The 19,338-nt window shown below is 41.6% G+C and overlaps 1 protein-coding gene across 14 annotated transcripts in view; it reads left to right on the top strand.

Moving 5' to 3' along the window:
• The window catches only part of LOC137650130 (guanine nucleotide-binding protein subunit gamma-1-like), a 292,665-nt gene that overhangs the window by 258,858 nt on the left and 14,469 nt on the right, over positions 1-19,338 (top strand). For 8 of the 14 annotated variants that reach the window (XR_011045919.1, XR_011045921.1, XR_011045923.1 and 5 more), the window contains 2 exons: positions 631-729; positions 17,388-17,488. Coding sequence is in view for 6 of the 14 variants with exons in the window: in XM_068383268.1 (XP_068239369.1) it covers positions 631-729; positions 17,388-17,488 (200 nt within the window). In the remaining 8 variants the exon portion in view is untranslated. Of the gene's footprint in view, positions 1-630; positions 730-17,387; positions 17,490-19,338 lie in introns of those variants that run through there. The other 6 variants (XR_011045926.1, XR_011045925.1, XM_068383274.1 and 3 more) reach the window with 2 other exon arrangements.

Here is a 19,338-nt window from a genome sequence, read left to right as displayed (position 1 = left end):
TTGAGGGGCACCCGCTATGCAATTTGGCGTCGTTCCATAAAACCATTAATAATGTTTCTGTTTTGATTCCCAGCTCTTTTAGGTGCTATGATCTTTGAGACTGGTCTTGTATAAAGAAAAAATTTATTTCCAAATAAGCCACTTAAATATGAAAATATGTGCGAAAAGTTATCTCTTGTAATTTGTATTGGTCTTGCAGATGGTCAGCCCTACCAACTACTACCCCATAAACTTTGTCATATTGCCTTCGATTCTGTGTGTGAACCCGGCGGAAATTGTGTATTATTTTGCTAGTAGCTAGAAAGGATGATGAATGAAAATCCTTACCTTTTTTTTTATTTGAACTGTGACTTACGCATATCAACAGCCATCGAATTAGCCCTCTTGGAAATTTCTTGTATGAAAAAAAAGTTTTTTTTTATTGCTATTCTGATTAATCAGTGTATTTTTTTCCCACTTAGTTGAGGCATTATTCGTCATTATATTTTAAACATGCAAATTTACCCCCACAGCATAGTCATGTTTGACGTATTCCTCCTCTTAGTTTTTAATTCCTATGGAATGCGTCTTCGTCCCAGTCTCTCTTAGCTATCAAATGTTGCAAATGCGTGATTAGCATTTGTTTTTCAGATGTCGAGTCATCAGCAGCTGCGTGCGTTAGTCGAGCAGCTACAAAGAGAGGCGAGTATGGAACGGATGAAAGCATCGGATGCTATTGATCAGCTTAAGGTATGGTTCACATTGTTGCATTCTGTGCATATCGTTAAGTTACATTTTTTGGGCATAGTTGATTGTTCATTCGTTGCATATTGCATCGTTACATTGTATACATAATGTATAGATGCTGTTTGCTCTGTAATGATGTAATAATGGTTTAAGTGCATTGTATTGTATGTCAAAATCGCATACATTTGGGCATGAATATTAAATCTCATGAGCACTTTGTGGATGGTGGATCTTGATTTATTGTTTTTTTTAAATCTAGGAATTTATTAAATAGCAAATCTTTATTTTCTTAAACCAGAGAATTTAGTAAGTCGAAGATCTTGAGGCATGAATGATAAATCTCGTGAGCACTTCGTGGATGGTGGATCTTGATTTAATTTTTTTTAATCTATGAATTTAGTAAATAGCAAATCTTTATTTTCTTAAACCAGAGAATTAGTAAGTTGAAGATCTTGATTACACTTTTGAAATATCTGGAGAATTTAGTAAAATGAAATATCTTGATTGCACCACTTAGATGTTTTAGTAATATAGTAGTGACTGTATCTTGATTTCATTTCATAAATCTCCTGAAAATTTAGTAAATGGCAGATCTTGATTAATTTTTTTAAATCTCTTGAATTTATTAAATTGCAGTATCATATTTTTTTTTTTTAAATCTCCTTAGAATTTAGTAAATGGCAATATCAAGATTTTACTTGTTAGATCTCCTGGGAATTTAGTAGTAAATGGTAGGATTTTTATTTGATTTTTTAACCTTAGTATTTCGTAAAGGGCAATCTTGTCGTTATTTTTAAAAATCTGATGACAATTTAGTAAATGGTAGGATCTTGGCTTTATTTTTCACCCTGAGTGTTTTTAAACCTCTGAGAATGTAGTAGATGGTAAAAAACTTTACTTCATGTTCAAATCTCCAGAGAATATAGTAAATGGCAGGATGTGTATTGAAGTTTGTTCTGTAACTGAAATATAAACCTATGCTATCTATTAGGGGTATTATTTTCGGCGAAGCTGAAAGGACGAGCCTTTGAAATTTTGTGAGGGTTAACTACCTATCCCACTAGTTAGCCCCATGGGAGGGTGTTAGCTTGCTACCCCTCCCACTTGCATACCTGTGTTAGGCTCACTTTACTTTTGGCTCGGATGATGAACGGTTGTTGCCGCTCTTCTTCCTGGACTGCTATTAATGCTTTTTCTCTTTTTCAGTATGTGTGTTGAATTATGCCAACTATGCGTAGCTTCCCTGGACTTGAGGGCCGTCCCTGTGGTACTTTCATGTCTGCCAAGAACACTGATCCTCACGCCCTTTGCCCTTTCCGCAGAGGTCAATGGTGTGATAGTGATAATAAGTTTATTGAGTGTCGCAAGTGGTCTGCCCCCTAGGACCTAGTGAGAAAACTTTGGGCGATGGCAGAAGAAGTCTAAGTGGGACTCTTCTCCTTCGAAGGTTTCTTCGAAGCAGAAGAAACCCAGGGCTGCTGGTTCCTCTTCCCAACTTTCCTCTGAAGCTCCTGCTCGTTCGATCTCTTCCAAGAGACTGTCAAGTAGTAGCGCAGGCCCTATGACATCTGGTCAACCTTGGCCGTCAAGAGATGATGTCACTTCCCCTAGTGAAGCGGCCCCATCTCTCCCCCGGGGTGTCCCATGACTCTTTCTCCCTTATCACAGGTGTGGTCATCCTTAGAGTTACCGGGTCCGCCCTCCAAGGATAACTTGCTGCAGCTTCTTCGTCATGGTGCTAGTGTGCAACCCTCGTCGACATCAGAGGTGGATCCTCTTGCTTTTGTCGACATGGTTATATCAGAGGCGTCATCCGCTGCCCATCTGCCGACGCTCCTGTCCCTTCAAACTCTTCCACCGTTGCTGAAGACTGCGCTACGCCCCCTGCTGAACATCCTTCGAGGGGTAAGCAATCTTTCCTGCGAGTGTTTCTCCCCCTCGGGAGTTCACTCATTGAGACTCTTCAGAGGACTGCTGCTGCTGAAGTTCAGTTTGCTGATTCGCCAGCCCCCAGAGGGTGTCATCGTGGACGTCTTTCTCGTCGGCCTTGCCCTCCTCTTCGCCTTAGACGTGCGCCTTCACCTTCAATGAAGAGACACCTCTTTGCCTCTTCGACTTTGTCAACGTAGCCTTCTTCCACAGAAGAGCCTCCTTGTTCATTGTCTTTCTGGCCCTCGAACTTCATCTGCTCTTGGACCTTCTTCCAACGACGCTGCCGCTAGGCCTTGGACTCTCCTGTGGATGGTGCACAATCCCCTTCAGTGGATTTTCGTCCTTCCAAAGGACACAACACATACCTTCTCCAGTTCATCTTACGTGCCGATCTTCTGCGACTTCTCTTCCTCCTGACTTGCCGTCTCCATTCCTGACTCCTCCAGTTCTACGTCTGCCTACTCGCCGTATGACAATGCATCATTCGCCTGCGTGTCATCCTCGCGAGCGATTGTCGCCGATGCTTCGTCGTCAACCAACGTGTCGTTCATCAGCCCCCGAGGCTCTTGCGCAACGCTCTCGCACGCACGTGGCAATGTACCAATGAGCAGACACTTCTCGTAACCCAGATCATGCTCTAGCATTGCGTCAGCAATCAACAGCACGCCAGCACTTGCCAACAGACCTTAAGGACACATCAGCCACTCTAGGGATGTACACGTCCCACCCCGAGATGAGCTCTCAGGGCTGGAGGAAGGAGACTTTGCTGCCAAGTCCCACTTCAGAAAGTCAGAACATAACTTCTGGCAGGTTCTGACTCTTATCAGGGTTCTCAGTGGGTTATCCGACCAAGAGATCCCCCCCCCCCCCAGGGCAAAGACACTGTCCTAGATTGTGTCTTTGGCTCTCAGAAGCCCTGAGGCCACTGCAGCCTTGCCTTGGACCTAGTGGCTGAAGAGTGCTTGGGCTAAGATTGCCCAACAGCTCTCAGACTTCTCCTCCTCTCATGGTTCGGACTCTTCTGCCTAGCTCCTCCTACCTCCTCGCGTCCAGCAGTGGAGGTACTACAAGGTCTTGGACGAGCTTCGACGAGCTCTTCCACTCCACCGCTCTCTGTGATAGCTGACCACGGAGGGGTCTGTAGAGAGACACTCCAACCGTCAGGTCGCTTTCTTGGCAGCAGAGATCCTCAATCAGGATCATGAAGTCTGCCATGCAGGCTACTTCATGGCTTGATGTTTGGTTGGGGACCCTGGGAATGCTGGTACAGACCAAGGATTTTTCTAAAGAAATTACCGGAAAGGCTGTAGAAAGCTTCCTCCTCTCAGGTACTTGCACCATCAAATTTCCTGCCCACCAAGTCTCGAACTTGTGGGCAAATACCATCCTGAAACGATGAGATGCAGTGTCTGAGAGGTTCCATCAGCAGGTCCCTAATGCCAAGATCGCTAGGCTCAGGAACTACTCTCTAGAGGGATCCTCCTTATTCGACCCGAAGGACGTGGAATAAGCTGCAGAGAGATGAAGGAAGTCTCACCAGGACTCTTACCTCCATAGGACATAAACATCCAGGCCCTACAAAACACCAGCTCCTCAGCAACCTAACCCAGCTAAGACCTCAACGAGTAAGACGACAGTGAAGAAGACGGTGAAAAAGAAGCCCTTTCCGACCAAGGACAGGAAAGGCACAAAGTCCTTCAGGGGAGGAAAATATCCTAGAGGGAGCAGCCGCAAACGCTAGGATAGGCACTCCCCTTGCTTGTCCACCAGGGGGGGGGGGGGGGTGTTGCCTGCAAAAATACTGGAACAGGTGGAAGCAACTCGGTGCCGATCCCCCCTGGGTAGTCTCCGTGATTCGTTCAGGGTATCACATCCCGTTCACGTCATCTCTCCCTCCCCTGATCAAGAATCCAGTATCGATAGACTCCTTTGCGGTGGGATCAACAAAGGGGTTAGGCCTTCAGGCAGAAGTCCAGGCCATGTTGAAGAAGGGCGCTCTCCAGGAGGTCCTCGATGAGTTCCCAGGCTTCTTCAGTCGACTCTTCCTTGTGAAAAAGGCATCTGGAGGATGGAGAGCAGTCATCAACCTCTCAGCTCTGAACGAATTTGTCAAGCAAACTCCATTCAGGAGGGAGACGGCAGGCACGATCAGACAAGCGGTAAGACCACTGGACTTCTTGTGCACATTGAACCTTAAGGATGCGTACTTCCAGATCCCAATCCATCCGTCTTCAAGGAAGTACTGTATATCCCGTGTCATAAGACGCACCTTTTTTCACGAAAAATTGCCCCCAAAATCACCCTGCGTTTTAACACTTGAGAAAAAGTTGAATAGGGGAGTTTGACACCCCTCAAACACCAAACTATTGACATACAAGCACTCAAACACACGAGAGATAGAATATAAACATACAATTATCATTCATATATAAAAGATTCATTTATTTTTATATTGCACTTTATTTAATGAGGTAAGGTAGCAAATTATTTGTTTGTTTTGATAATCAGCTGATGACTCGCCAACCCCCTTCTACAAGCAAAGTGGCCTCGTAGCAGAAGACGCTATGACATAATAGTTGTTTATGCAGTATATATCTATTTTCTCATATGTTGTTGATATTTTGTAATAAAGCAATATGTTGGCAATGATTTTGTTGCCTGAGTTCCAAAATAATACAAACAAACAGTTGCTGAATACGACCTTGGAAAAAACTCCTGTTAGTTGAGTACAATATTACCAAGTTAGCAGAAAAGTATCTAGACCTAGAATCACATAAACAGTAGCAAAAGTATTCCACCTAAAATGAATTTCTATATTTCTTTAATCAAGAATTACATTTTGTGTGAAAATTTACCGGCTATAGAGGAATTTTCAATATTTAACTTAGCCGGTGATTATAATAGCTGCAACTCTGTTGCTCGACAGAAAAACTCTACGGAAAAATTCGCCAGCGATCGCTACACAGGTAGGGGGTGTACTCAACAGCGCCATCTGTCGTTCAGATACCCATTACTCATTGTAAACAAAGAACTCAATTTTCTCTCTGTCGGGCTACCGGCAAGACCTACTAATTCGCTGTTGCTAACTGGATTTGTTTTCACAACTATTTGGTGAAGTACACTATTCTAGTTTTGAGCTTTCGCTATGCAGGTGTTTTATCTTCATCTTAAAACTTGAACTCGTTTTGGATAGATTTAATTATGGTGACAAAGAGAGTATGGACTTTCTTTCACTTTTAAATGGCCGACCCTTCCCTTAGACGGAAGTGTGTTTAGGCTTTTAGTAATTATCTTATCACGTTATAGATTTTCCTATATATATTTATATCTCTCCGCCTTTATTAGGCCTCTTCGATTAACTTTCCATTTTTTATAAACATATAAAAATAAATTTTAATGCTTTGTTTATATAGACCTTTCCTGAGAGTAGGCGGTCCTAACTTGGAAACCGAAGTTAATCAACGTTGAGCCCTTTATATCGTCTTTAGCTTTTAAAGAGCTAAGGATTTAAAACTTTTTAAATGTAATTTTTTATGAAAGAATTTCTTTGATAGTCTTCGTACTGTTTTCAAAGATGAACTAACGTTTAGTTTTTTATGCTACGCAGTTGTTGACGTTCAGGACGTTCAACATGCGCTCTATCGTTATGATAGAGAGAGAGTGTATCACGGTTTCACTTTGCAGTAAGAGTAAATCGATTCTGACGTTTTGTTCATTCTTTCTTAGCTTAAATGTTTTAAATTCTAATTTAAAGGAACTTTTTATTTGAAAAACCTTTCAGTTTTTTCCTTTAGTCAAATAACATGTTTTTTTGACGATATATAATTGGCCTCTTCTCTTAGGTGCGAAATCAAGAGAGAGAGAGAGATAGAGACGGAGGGAGAGAGAGGAGAGAAAACGTTCCGCTCAAGCGGGTAACGTTGTTCTCGTGTTACTCACGTCCCTAGTCGCTGTACGGGGAGGAAGGATAAAACGTTTTTAGGTTTTTATTCTCATCCCCAGGCTATGTGCGGTGAGAGATTGAAAACGTAGTTATATGAACTAGTGTTTAGTCTCTTTCCCAGCCACTGATTTTTCTTTTTATCTTAAAATATGTTTACTGTTTTTTGCTGGTATTATGAGCTTGCATTATACGACTAATTTCGCAATTACTACCTTTTAATGAAGGGTAGAATTGCGTGTTTCAGGTAGAAATAAGTGCAAAACAGAAAATCGAAGTGATAAAGTGATATGCGCAAAGTGTTACAGTGTTGCGTCCGAGGCGCAAAGTGTTACAGTGTTGCGTCCGAGGGTTCGTCTGTTCGTGCCTGTCGTTCACCTAGTCCGGGACCTCTTACGAGCTCCCAAGCCCAGGGGAGAAGTAATGTCAAACGACTTATGGGTTCGAGAGGCCTTGACCAACGAACAGACGTTTTCCCTCTATGGTATCGGGTGTATCTTACCAAGATCTCCCCTACCATAAGACGAGAGAGACGTTGTTTCTCCTCGCCATCCGTAGGCTTTTCGCATAAGAAACCTGTCACAAGGTTTCGAAGCCCTTAAGCGAAAGTCAGTCCTTTCAGGACAGGTCCAGCGTCCTGGTTACAGCCATTAGGACAGCTCTGACCCTATGCAGTCATCGGATAACTGCTCGCCGCCTAACAAAAGCGTAACACAGACTCCGAGAGTCTTTTTTTGTAGGCAAAGTGTTGCGGTCACAGACGTTACCCTCGTCTATTACCACAACCATTTCCGTTGATCCTTAAGGGGTTGTATGGCAAAACATGCAGTATATGCTTGCCTCCCTTATGGAAGACTATTCTGCCGATTAGTCCGTTGAGTCTAGCCGTTTATCTCATCGATATCCTGGCTTTCAGCCAACCTAACGTTCCTTTGTGCTTACTGTTGACGTTGGCGTAGCTTAGTCACGTCAGTCAGGTTGTTTAGAACCACACTCGATGCGGTCTCGTGTGGTTTTTCAGCCGCATTTGGACGTTAGGCCACTGGCTGATGCTCCTGTTGACGTTCAAGACGTTCACTAACAATCGGAGTTGACTTGTTTTGACGCTGTGCGTCAACCTCCGCATTCTAGAGTTGTTTTGACTGCTCAGTCTAGGCAGTCAAAGCAGTCTCGAGTGGACGCTGTGCGTCCTCACGCACCTGTTGTGGTTGACAGTTCACAGACTGTCAAGCAGTTACATGACGTTGCGTTCTGGTCCGCTACTAATGCACCAGTGAGAGACTCGGCTTTTATCGGACAAGGTTCCTGTAGATGAGGAAGTTGCTGTTCTCCCTCCTACTGATATTCCCTTGAGGACTCTGTCAGATGGAGAGGAGCCTAAAGCTGCTTTGCCTCCTATGGACTTTAATTAAATCATGATGATTTTTTTAAGGATCTTCGTCCGGATCTTTTTGTAACTGCTGCTCCTCGTTCGCCTAAACGTCAGAGCTTACACTAGGCCTAGCTACTTCGAAGCCGTTGTTTTTAAGCTAGTGCTCTCTCGCTCTCCTAGAGAGCGTTACGTTGGCTAGGCGACTGGTTTTTCACCAGGAGGAGTTTGGGGGATACAGCCTTTGCTTTCCCTTCTTTTAAACTGGTTTATAGAGCGAGAGTCTGATATGACACGAGAGAAGTTCTCGGCTTGGGAGTTCATGCCTCTGCCCAGATAGACTTCTCAATTCTGGTAGACTCTCCCTGGCGCCTAGCCAGGAGACGCTCCAAGTTGTTTACAGGTCAACTTCACAGCTGTTGTTGAGCCTTTGAAGTTTTGCTGTACTATTATGTCACGCATAACAAGGCTTTCAGGGATGGTAAACGGTTCCGCCTCAGTCGCTAACCCCATCTGTTACCACACCTGCTCCCGTAGACCCTAAATGGGCTTTGCTGCAAGACATGCAGTCCAAGCTTGCGTCCTTGATAGAGGACTTAAATGCGGAGAAGAACCTTCTGGCCAACAACCTTCCAACCGGTCGGTTGTGCGCCCTGTTGACGCTGAGGTAACCTACTCGCGTCTGCCAGTTGAGGTGGTTACTCCACCGATGCGACCCAGTGTGGGTTGCCAGCCGCACGTTGACATTAAGCGACGCTCGGAGGTGGTTGTTGACATTCAGGACGTTCAACAACCAGCAGAGGTGACTTGTTTTGACGCAGTGCGTCAACCTCAGCAACCCGGTAGGGTGTTGACTGCACAACCCAGACGGTCTAGACAGTCTCGGGTTGACGCTGTGCTTCCTCGCGCACCCATGGTTGTTGACAGTTCACAGACTGTGCAGCAGTTCCATGATATTGCGTCCGGCTCCGTCACGCATCCACCAGTGCGACCGGATTCAGCGAGCCAGACGTTGCCGTTTCCTCATCAGTTTCGGATGAGGAACCCTCTGATGAGGACGTTGCTGAACAACAAGACGATCAGCCCCCAGCCCTGCTATCCATCCAGAAGATGCTGAAGAAGGAACGCTGCTCAGTCAGGCTGTGGATGAGTCTGGTAGGGACGCTGTCATCCGTGGATCAATTTGTGTCACTAGGAAGACTACACCTCCGTCCTCTTCAATACCATCTAGCTTTTCACTGGAAAAAGGACAAGACGCTAGAAGGGGTCTCGATCCCGGTTTCCGAAAAGATAAAGTCTTGTCTGACTTGGTGAAAGGACAATATCAACCTAAGAGAGGGTCTTCCCCTGGCTGTTCAGACTCCCAACCACGTTCTCTTCTCGGACGCATCGGACGTAGGCTGGGGTGCGACATTAGACGGTCGGGAATGCTCGGGGATATGGAACTCGAGTCAAAGGAAAATGCATTTCAACTGCAAGGAGCTACTGGCAGTACGTCTGGCCTGGAAAAGCTTCAGGTCTCTCCTTCAAGGCAAAGTGGTGGAGGTGAACTCGGACAGCACCACGGCTTTGGCGTACATCTCCAAGCAAGGAGGGACCTACTTTCTGACGTTGTACGAGATCGCAAGGGACCTCCTCACCTGGTCAAAAGGACTAAACATATCACTAGTAACGAGGTTCATCCAAGGCAACTTGAATGTCATGGCAGATTGTCTCAGTCGGAAGGGACAAATAATTCCAACAGAATGGACCCTCCACAAGGATGTATGCAAGAGACTTTGGGCCACCTGGGGCCAGCCAACCATAGATCTCTTCGCAACCTCGATGACCAAGAGGCTCCCAATATTTTGCTCACCAATCCCGGACCCAGCAGCAGTTCATATAGATGCCTTTCTCCTAGATTGGTCACATCTAGATCTATATGCATTCCCTCCGTTCAAGATTGTCAACAAGGTACTGCAGAAGTTCGCCTCTCACGAAGGGACAAGGTTGACGCTAGTTGCTCCCCTCTGGCCCGCGAGAGAATGGTTCACCGAGGTACTTCGATGGCTAGTAGACGTTCCCAGAACACTTCCCCTAAGGGTGGACCTTCTACGTCAGCCACACGTAAAGAAGGTACACCAAGGCCTCCACGCTCTTCGTCTGACTGCCTTAAGACTATCGAAAGACTCTCGAGAGCTAGAGGCTTTTCGAAGGAGGCAGCCAGAGCGATTGCTATAGCAAGGAGAACATCCACCCTTAGAGTCTACCAATCGAAGTGGGAAATCTTCCGAAACTGGTGCAAGTCAGTATCCGTATCCTCGACCAGTACCTCTGTAACTCAAATAGCTGACTTCCTCTTATATCTGAGGAAAGAACAATCTCTTTCAGCTCCCACTATCAAGGGTTACAGAAGCATGTTGGCATCAGTCTTCCGTCACAGAGGCTTAGATCTTTCCAACAATAAAGATCTACAGGACCTCCTTAAGTCTTTTGAGACCACGAAGGAGCGTCGTTTGGTTACACCTGGTTGGAATTTAGACGTGGTACTAAGATTCCTTATGTCAGACAGGTTCGAGCCGCTACAATCAGCCTCCCTGAAAGATCTCACCTTAAAGACTTTTCCTGGTATGCTTAGCCACAGCTAAAAGAGTCAGTGAGATTCATGCCTTCAGCAAGAACATCGGATTCTCATCTGAAACGGCTACATGTTCTCTACAACTTGGTTTTCTAGCCAAAAACGAGCTGCCTTCTCGACCTTGGCCAAAATCGTTCGATATTCCAAGCTTATTGTATGGTTGGAAATGAACTAGAAAGAGTCTTATGCCCTGTAAGAGCTCTTAAGTTCTATTTAAAACGAACTAAACCTTTACGAGGCCCGTCTGAAGCTTTATGGTGTTCAGTTAAGAAACCATCTTTGCCTATGTCAAAGAATGCTTTATCCTATTTTATCAGACTGTTAATACGAGAAGATCATTCCCATCTGAATGAGGAAGACCAAGCTTTGCTGAAGGTAAGGATACACGAAGTTAGAGCTGTCGCAACTTCCGTGGCCTTTAAACAAAATAGATCTCTGCGAAGTATAATGGACGCAACCTATTGAAAAAGCAAGTCAGTGTTCGCGTCTTTTTATCTTAAGGATGTCCAGTCTCTTTACGAGAACTGCTACACTCTGGGACCATTCGTAGCAACGAGTGCAGTAGTGGGTGAGGGCTCAACCACTACAATTCCCTAATTCCATAACCTTTTTAATCTTTCTCTTGAAATGTTTTTATTGTTGTTTTTGGGTTGTCCGGAAGGCTAAGAAGCCTTTCGCATCCTAGTTGATTTGGCGGGTGGTCAAAGTCATTTCTTGAGAAGCGCCTAGATTAGAGGTTTTGATGAGGTCCTGTTGTATGGGTTGCAACCCTTGATACTTCAGCTCCTAGGGGTCGCTCAGCATCCTAAGAGGATCGCGAGGCTCCGTAAGGAAGACGTACTTAAAAAGGCAGAGTAATTGTTCAAGTCGACTTCCTTACCAGGTACCTATTTATTTTGTTTAGTTATTTTGATAACTTCTAAAATGAAATAAAAATTCTTAGCTCATATGATGTAAACATATTTTGCTGGTCTCTACCCACCCCCCTGGGTGTGAATCAGCTATTATAATCACCGGCTAAGTTAAATATTGAAAAATGTTATTTTGATAATAAAATAAATTTTTGAATATACTTACCCGGTGATTATAAATTAAAGGACCCTCCCTTCCTCCCCAATAGAGACACAGTGGACCGAGGAGAAAATTGAGTTCTTTGTTTACAATGAGTAATGGGTATCTGAACGACAGATGGCGCTGTTGAGTACACCCCCTACCTGTGTAGCGATCGCTGGCGAATTTTTCCGTAGAGTTTTTCTGTCGAGCAACAGAGTTGCAGCTATTATAATCACCGGGTAAGTATATTCAAAAATTTATTTTATTATCAAAATAACATTTTTGGAATTGTTGCTAGAATTTTACGTCTTTACCAAAATTTTATGAACCTTTGGCAACACTGCTTTCATGTAAACAACACTTGAAACAAACAAACACTATGACTAAACGTGTAGTTGTGGTGGAAACTATGACTGGTTTAGTGGTTTTTTATATGAATATGTAAATATAATTCGGATAATCGGAATATAGCTAATTGATATTAACTTAAACATTCCATAATACACCCAAAATAAGAAAAGTTACTGTGCGAGACAATAATTATGCTTGAGTCGGTGACTAGGGATTTCTGCTAAGAAGTTTTTAAAATCCTCTCTCTCTCTCTTTTTTTTTTTTTTTTTTTTTTTTTTTTTTTTTTTTTTTTTTTTTTTTTTTTTTTTTTTTCTGCCTTGCTAATTAAGGGTGCGTCCTACCACTTATAGCGTCTTATGACACAGGAAATACAGTACTTAAAGATTCGGCCTAGACAATAGGAAATACCAGTTCAATGTGCTGTGCTTCAGTCTTTCCACAGCATCTCAAGACTTCACCAGAGTGTTTGCCTTAGTGTCATCTTGGGCACACAGGATTGGCATCCGTCTCCTTCGTTATCTGGACGATTGGCTAATCCTTGCAGACTCTGTGTCAACCCTTCTTCAACACTGAGACAATCTTCTGAGGCTTTGCCAAGATCTGACAATCTTCCGAGGCTTTGTCAAGATCTGACAATCTTCCAAGGCTTTGCCAAGATCTGGGGATCATGGTAAACCTCGAAGTCCTCCCTACTTCCGTCGCAAAGACACCAATATCCACAAAGCCTTCCCATCAGACGACAGGATAATGAGGCTGAGAAAGGTCGCAAAACAGTTTCTCAGACGAGAAGAACTTCCAGCCCAGAAGTGGCTATGTCTCCTCGGGCACCTATCATTGTTAGCCCGTCTAGTTCCCAACAGCTGCCTCAGGATTCGATCCCTCCAGTAGCAGCTCAAGTCCAGGTGGAATCAAGCCTTCAACTCCCCTGACACCCTGATCTCCATGGGACCAGCGGAATGGACGGACCTCGAATGGCGGGTGACAGACGAGAATCTGCAGGATGGTGGTGATGAGCGATAACACCATAGCAGTGGCTTACATCAACAAGCAAGGTGGTACTTTTTCGCAGCCCCTATCCCATCTAGCAGTAGAGATACTGAGATTGGCTGAGATTCACTCAATACCACTATCGGCACGCTTCATTCCAAGCAAGAGGAATGTGCTCGCTGACAACCTGGGCAGAGTATATGAGATAGCGAGTACTGAGTGGTCTTTGGATCATCTAGTAGCCAACAAAGTCCTGACTTTTTTGGGGTTCTCCGATTGTGGACCTCTTCGCAATGACCCTGAACTTCAGGCTCCTGTTGTACTGTCCCCCAGTCCCAGACCCCAAGGCTCTCCGGCAAGATGCATTCCAACAACTATGGGACAACATTGATGTCTACGCCTTTCCCCCATTCTGTCTGATGAGGAGGGTACTCAACAAGACTAGAACATGTCAACCTCTCAATGACCTTCTTAGCTCTGCTATGGCATCATGCGGAATGGTTTCCGGACCTTCTGCAACTGATGGAGTCTCCAAGAGAACTCCCTTCACGACACGATCTACTCAGACAACCACATGCCAACATTTTCCACAAAGTCATAAGTTTGCTGCGACTTCACGCCTGGAGACTAAACAGCATCTCTCCACTTAGAGAGGATTTTCGCAACAAGGAAGAGGATATCTGGATACCTGCGGAAGTCATCAGCAGCAGTCTATTAGGCAATGTGGAACGTCTTCTTTGGTTGGTGTGTGGAAGGAGTATCTCTCCTCTCGATGCCACTATTTCAGCAATAGCTGAGTTCTTCCTGTATTTGCGTGAAGAAATGCGCTTGTCATTCTTGGTGGTAAAAGGCTATCGCTCAGCCTTAAGCCTCACCCTAGACTCTACGGAATGGACATTTCCTCAGCACCTCCCCCATGGAACGTGGTTCGATTTCTCTGGTCTCTGAAGAGACCTCCCTACGAACCATTACTCCAGGCAACATATCGCCACCTGACTTGGAAGAAGGCGTTCCTGGTCGTTTTGGCTTCGGCCAAACGAGTCGGCAAACTACATGGTCTCTCATACGACATTGCCCATTCAAAGGGATGGGGAGAGGTAACGTTCGGCTTCGTCCCTGAGTGTGATGCCAAGACTCAGAATCCGGGGGTGACGGATCCCCGATTCGACTCCTTCCGGTTTTCGAGTCAGCTGGGTTCCACAAGGGACTAGAAGAGTTAGAAGACCCAGACCTACATGGCTGAGGACTATGAAGCACAAAGTAGATGATGAATGGAGAAGTATTGAATTAAAAGCTCAAGATAGAGATGACTGGCGAAATCTAACCGAGGCCTTTTGCATCAGTAGCCAAAAAGGTAATTTGGCAGGGACATCCACCCTGCTAATGGGTGAGTCACCTCTTATAAGCAGTGTAGGTTTTAAATTCCAGTTACGGAACAAATGAGAAATTTGGAGATAATTTATATTTTTCTCCGCTATTCAAACCTTAACTATTTATACAAACTTGCCCACCAACACTAACCCTCTTGAAATCCTACCTCCATGCAAAGTGAACTCAATCACAGGTGTGTGAGTGGGACGGGTAGCAAGCTACCCCCGCTAACTAGCGGGATGGGTAGTTAACCCTTGCTAAATTTTAATGGCTCATCCATTTAGCTTCGCTGAAAGTAATACCCTTAATAAATAGCTATAGGTTTTTATCTTTGGGAAAAATACAAATCATCTCCGAATTTTTGATCCCCTGTGTAATTTGTAAATGGCAGTTCTTGATTTTAATTTTTTAATCCTGAATATTTAGTAAATGGCAGATCTTTATTTCATTTTTAAAACCTCATGAGGATCTTTTTAATCTCTTGAAGACATTTTAAGTTACAGTATAGATCCTGATTTGATTGTTTACATCTGAGCATTTAGTAGTCATTCTTAGTAATCATGCTTCGTCCACATTAGCTCCGGTTGACAAGGTCAAGAGAAGGGTTATAAAGTATTAAATGAAATAGATCAGTTGTATCGTCATTAGTTGGGTGAATTTCATAGGTAGTAGGTTGGTCAAGGCACCAACCACCTGTTGAGATACTATCGCTTGAGAGGTATTGGGTCCTTTGACTGGCCAGACAGTACTACATTGGATCCCTTTCGCTGGTTACTGCTGATTTCATCTTTGTCGACACACACAGAATAGTCTGGCTTATTCTATACAAATTCTTCCATTTTCCTCATACACTTGACAATAAAATTACCAAAAAATTCTTTGTCTCTCAAGAGGTTAACAATGGCACTGCAGTTGTTCAGTGACTTACTTTCCTCTTGGTAAGGGTAGAAGAAACTCTTTAGCAATGGTAAGCAGCTCTTTTAGGAGAAGGACACTCAAATTAAACCATTGTTCTTTAGTCTTGGTAATGCCATAGCCTCTGTACCATGGTCTTCCACTGTCTTGGGTTAGAGATCTCATGCTCGAGAGTATACTCGGGCACACTTTTCGATCTTATATCTCTTCCTCTATTTATTTTGAACTTTTTCTTTTCATTGTTTTATAGTTTATATATGAAAGATTTATTTTAATATTGTTATTGTTCATAAACTATATTGTAGTTTTTCCTTATTTTTGTCCCTCTCTGGTGTATTTTCCCTGTTGGAACCCTTGGGCTTATAGCATCCTGCTTTTCCAACAAGGGTTGTAGCTTAGCAAGTAATTTAAAAATAATATATAACATTATTTGAGGCCCTTTGCATTAATAGGCATAGGAGGAGGAGATAATGATGAGCAGTTAAGTTAATAAATGGCAGAAGTGTTATTTCGTTTTCTAATCTCCTGGTCTATTTCATAAATGGCAAACCTTGGACAATTATTTTTTAAATCTCACGAGAATTTAGTAAATGATTGAGTCGTCTTTTAATTTTTTTAAATCTCTAGTATTACGTAGAAGGGGGATGTTGATTCAAGTTTTTAAACCTCCTGAACATTTAATTTATGGCAGGATCTTCATTATTTTTTTTTTCATTTTTAGAGCTCCTAAGATATTGGAAATAAGTACTGTAGTATGAAAATGGCAAGGTCCTTTTTTTTTTTTTAATGTCAGAGGATTTTTATTCTATGTTTTTGTAATCTTTTATCCTTTGTAAATTAAAAGTGGTATCCTATTCACTTACTAATTGGCAAGGGTGCAATTATGTTAATTAAGTCTTAATAGTTTTTGAAAAATATACTTTGAAAAAATAACCATTAGATAAAAACTGTCCGGGACATATTTCTAGATTTATGGTTTTCCTTGGTTATATCGTTTGTTGATGATTTAAGCAGTCAATTTTCAGATTCGGATTTGATTTTTTTTTAGATTATATAGGTAAAACTTTAATAATGCTTATATTTTCAGAGAATTTTCTTTGTTCTAAATCATTTGTTATAATACAGCCTATTTCAATTACTTTTCACTTGGACGTACAGTGTAATTGTTTATAGATTAGAGCCATGCTCACAAATCAAACATGAATAACTTTTCATATACAATATTTTATATAAAAGTTCACATTCTGTATTTACATAATATGTGGAAGTGGGACACTGTAAGATATTTTGTTGTGTTAGCTCACTCATTTTCTTTGGATTTTTCAAGGAGAAATTACATTTAATGTAAATGAAAGAAGTCAATTGAAGTCAAATGTCAAGTTCCCCTTTGTGTGGTACCTCTAGTTGCAATACACTTGTTAGTAAGGCTGTAACCTTTCTGGCAAAATATTGAAACAAATTACGGATAAGTGTGTTCTGCTGCTTTTGCCTATTGTATTACTTCTTTTATAATAGCCAAAGTGCTATAAAATCATCTTTGATTTTTATTCAACGTTTTACATGTGCATTCAATTATTTCACATTTAACTGTGGCCTGAACTATTGTATGCTACTATTAAATTAATATTCCTAATAAATGTCTATGTATTTTTCAGAGCTCAATTCTTTTATAATAGTCGCTCTTCATGTTTTTGTATGTAGATTTGGCTCTACATGAAAGAGAAGTTAGGTGATAGTTTATTAATCCTACTTTAATAGTACAGTATCTCAATATGTATATTAAGCTTTACAAGTTGTTTTGAGAAGACCATACATACAGTATATGGTATCTTGTCTGGTCTTGATAGATTACTATAGATTCTGGTACTGCCAGTTGAGTACAAGAATCTGGATTGAACCAGTATTTCACCGGCTCATTATTGAATAAAATATCTATTTATTGCTAATATTGTTTATTGATGTTGATCTTCAAAGAGTCCTAGGATTGAAGTGCTTTTAACTCGGTGTACAGTGGTACTCTGTAATTTCATTATGACTAAATGGTAATTAATACTATGATCAGTGTTTGAGTGACTATAGCATTTGGGATTGTTTACTTTCTTGACATCCCATAATCATTACTGCAGAGATACATCTCGGAACACGAGGCCGACGACTATCTACTGGTCGGCTTCAGTTCTCAGAAGGCGAACCCCTTCCGGGAGAAGAGTTCCTGCACCGTCCTCTAGTATGTAAACACAGCAGGCCCTTGCTGCTTCTGGGAACTTTTTGTCTCCTAATAGTTTCCTGCTTCTAGAATTTTTTTGTGCCGTGATAATCTTTGCTATAGATATTTTTTGTTTGGCTTAATTTTTATTAGTTGTAGCTATTGATGATAAGATGCCTGAATTATCACAATTTAGTTGGTGTGGTTTCTTGCTTAGTCTAGTTTTGTTTTTATTTTTCTTCCAGTTTTTTCACACTGCATCGTTGCTATTACTTTTTTCTGATTTTTAATTTTGCTTTTGCTTTTTGTGTTTTGGATTTCAGGCTTGAAAATGCTGATTTAGTTTAACCATCATTTGAGGAAATGATTTCAGTTCTTTTCCCCTTTAAATGCCTTTCACTGTAGTCAGTGTAATGCTGTACATTTTATTCTAATCTGTTCTGTAGTATGAAAGCTAAAGATGCTTTATTTTCTTTAAATATTTTTTCATTTTAGCAGTTTAGGTATGTGACTGTATTTTTTATATATTATTAACTTGTAATGGCTTGAACTAAATTCTTCTTCAAATGTTAAAGTAAAGGATGAATAATCCATAGAAGTATTTTATGATTGATAGCTTAGATACCTCCAGAATTACTGTAAACGGTTTCCTATTGCAATTAATGTTATTTGGTATCCTTTCTTAAAAGGTGTATATGTATTTTTGCAACATCAATACAAAAATGGGTTTACAATTATGAGAAAATGATGCATAATTGTTATTGACATGTTCTAAATGCAGCTACAGAATTTCCTTTCAGGAGTAGTAGGAGCTTGGTACTTTTCCTTATAGTATTCTTGAGACAAAAGTAAACCCATCAGTTAGAACAAAATTGTTATGAATAAGAATTGAAACAACTGTAGACAAAATTATTTTAAAGAATGAGTTTTTATAAATTACCAAAGGTATGGTGTACCTCAGGAGACAGTGGTAAGAAGTGATTTGTATTTCCAGAAGTATATACAGTACTGTGAAATTATTGGCAGAGAACAGAGGACTCAATGTAGGTATGTAGAAGAATTTAAAGGACAATAAAAGTATATTCCATGGATTTATAATGTCTACATGGGTAGTGTAAGATGTGTGACGTATAACCACTTTACTTTTGTTGCAGGACTAATACTTTTTATTCCCGTTTGAAATGAGTATTTAAATGCAGGTCTTATGGTTCAGATGGTAAAACAGCAGTATAAAGGCAATTAGTAGTCAAGTCTGTTTCAGTTTTATGCAATTTTATCTCACTTTTCACGAAATACTGGCTACATGTGTAAGAATGCTCCTGGCAAATAAGTCTTGAGCTCTTAGCTAATTACCTTGACAAATTTGGGTGAGAAACTTCTCTATCCACGTAACCTTCAAAATTGATAGGTCAAATAAAAATTTAGGCTCTCACTTTAAACACATGAAGAGTGCTCTAATAGTGGCATTATAATCTGTTGAGCATTCCATAACTTGTGAAGAACTCTAAAAAGATTGTGTGTAACAGAAACACAATTATGCATCACAGAGAAAACGCTCCACTAGTGTTACATGAGCATTCTTGACTTGAAGTATACTGTACATCTGCAAAAGAATATTTCATTAAAACTGGGTCTCATGAGAGTGCATGTTTGTCTCTTTCTTTGGTATTTTTGGCTATAATAAAACAACCTTTATGCTTTTCTACTGTTTTAAGTGATTTATTGATGGAAATAAATGTCAGTCAGTATTATACTGTATTATGAATCTATTGTTATCAAAAGAAGCATATCCATTCATGCAAGTAATCCTTTCAAACTCCCTGATTGAAAGTTATCCTCAAAGAGAAATAGACATATGAGATGGAATTTAG

The sequence above is a fragment of the Palaemon carinicauda genome, chromosome 11 (genome assembly GCF_036898095.1).
Source record: "Palaemon carinicauda isolate YSFRI2023 chromosome 11, ASM3689809v2, whole genome shotgun sequence".
NCBI lineage: Eukaryota > Metazoa > Arthropoda > Malacostraca > Decapoda > Palaemonidae > Palaemon > Palaemon carinicauda.
Note: the sequence above shows the minus strand (reverse complement) of the source record. Positions and strands in the feature narration are given on the sequence as shown.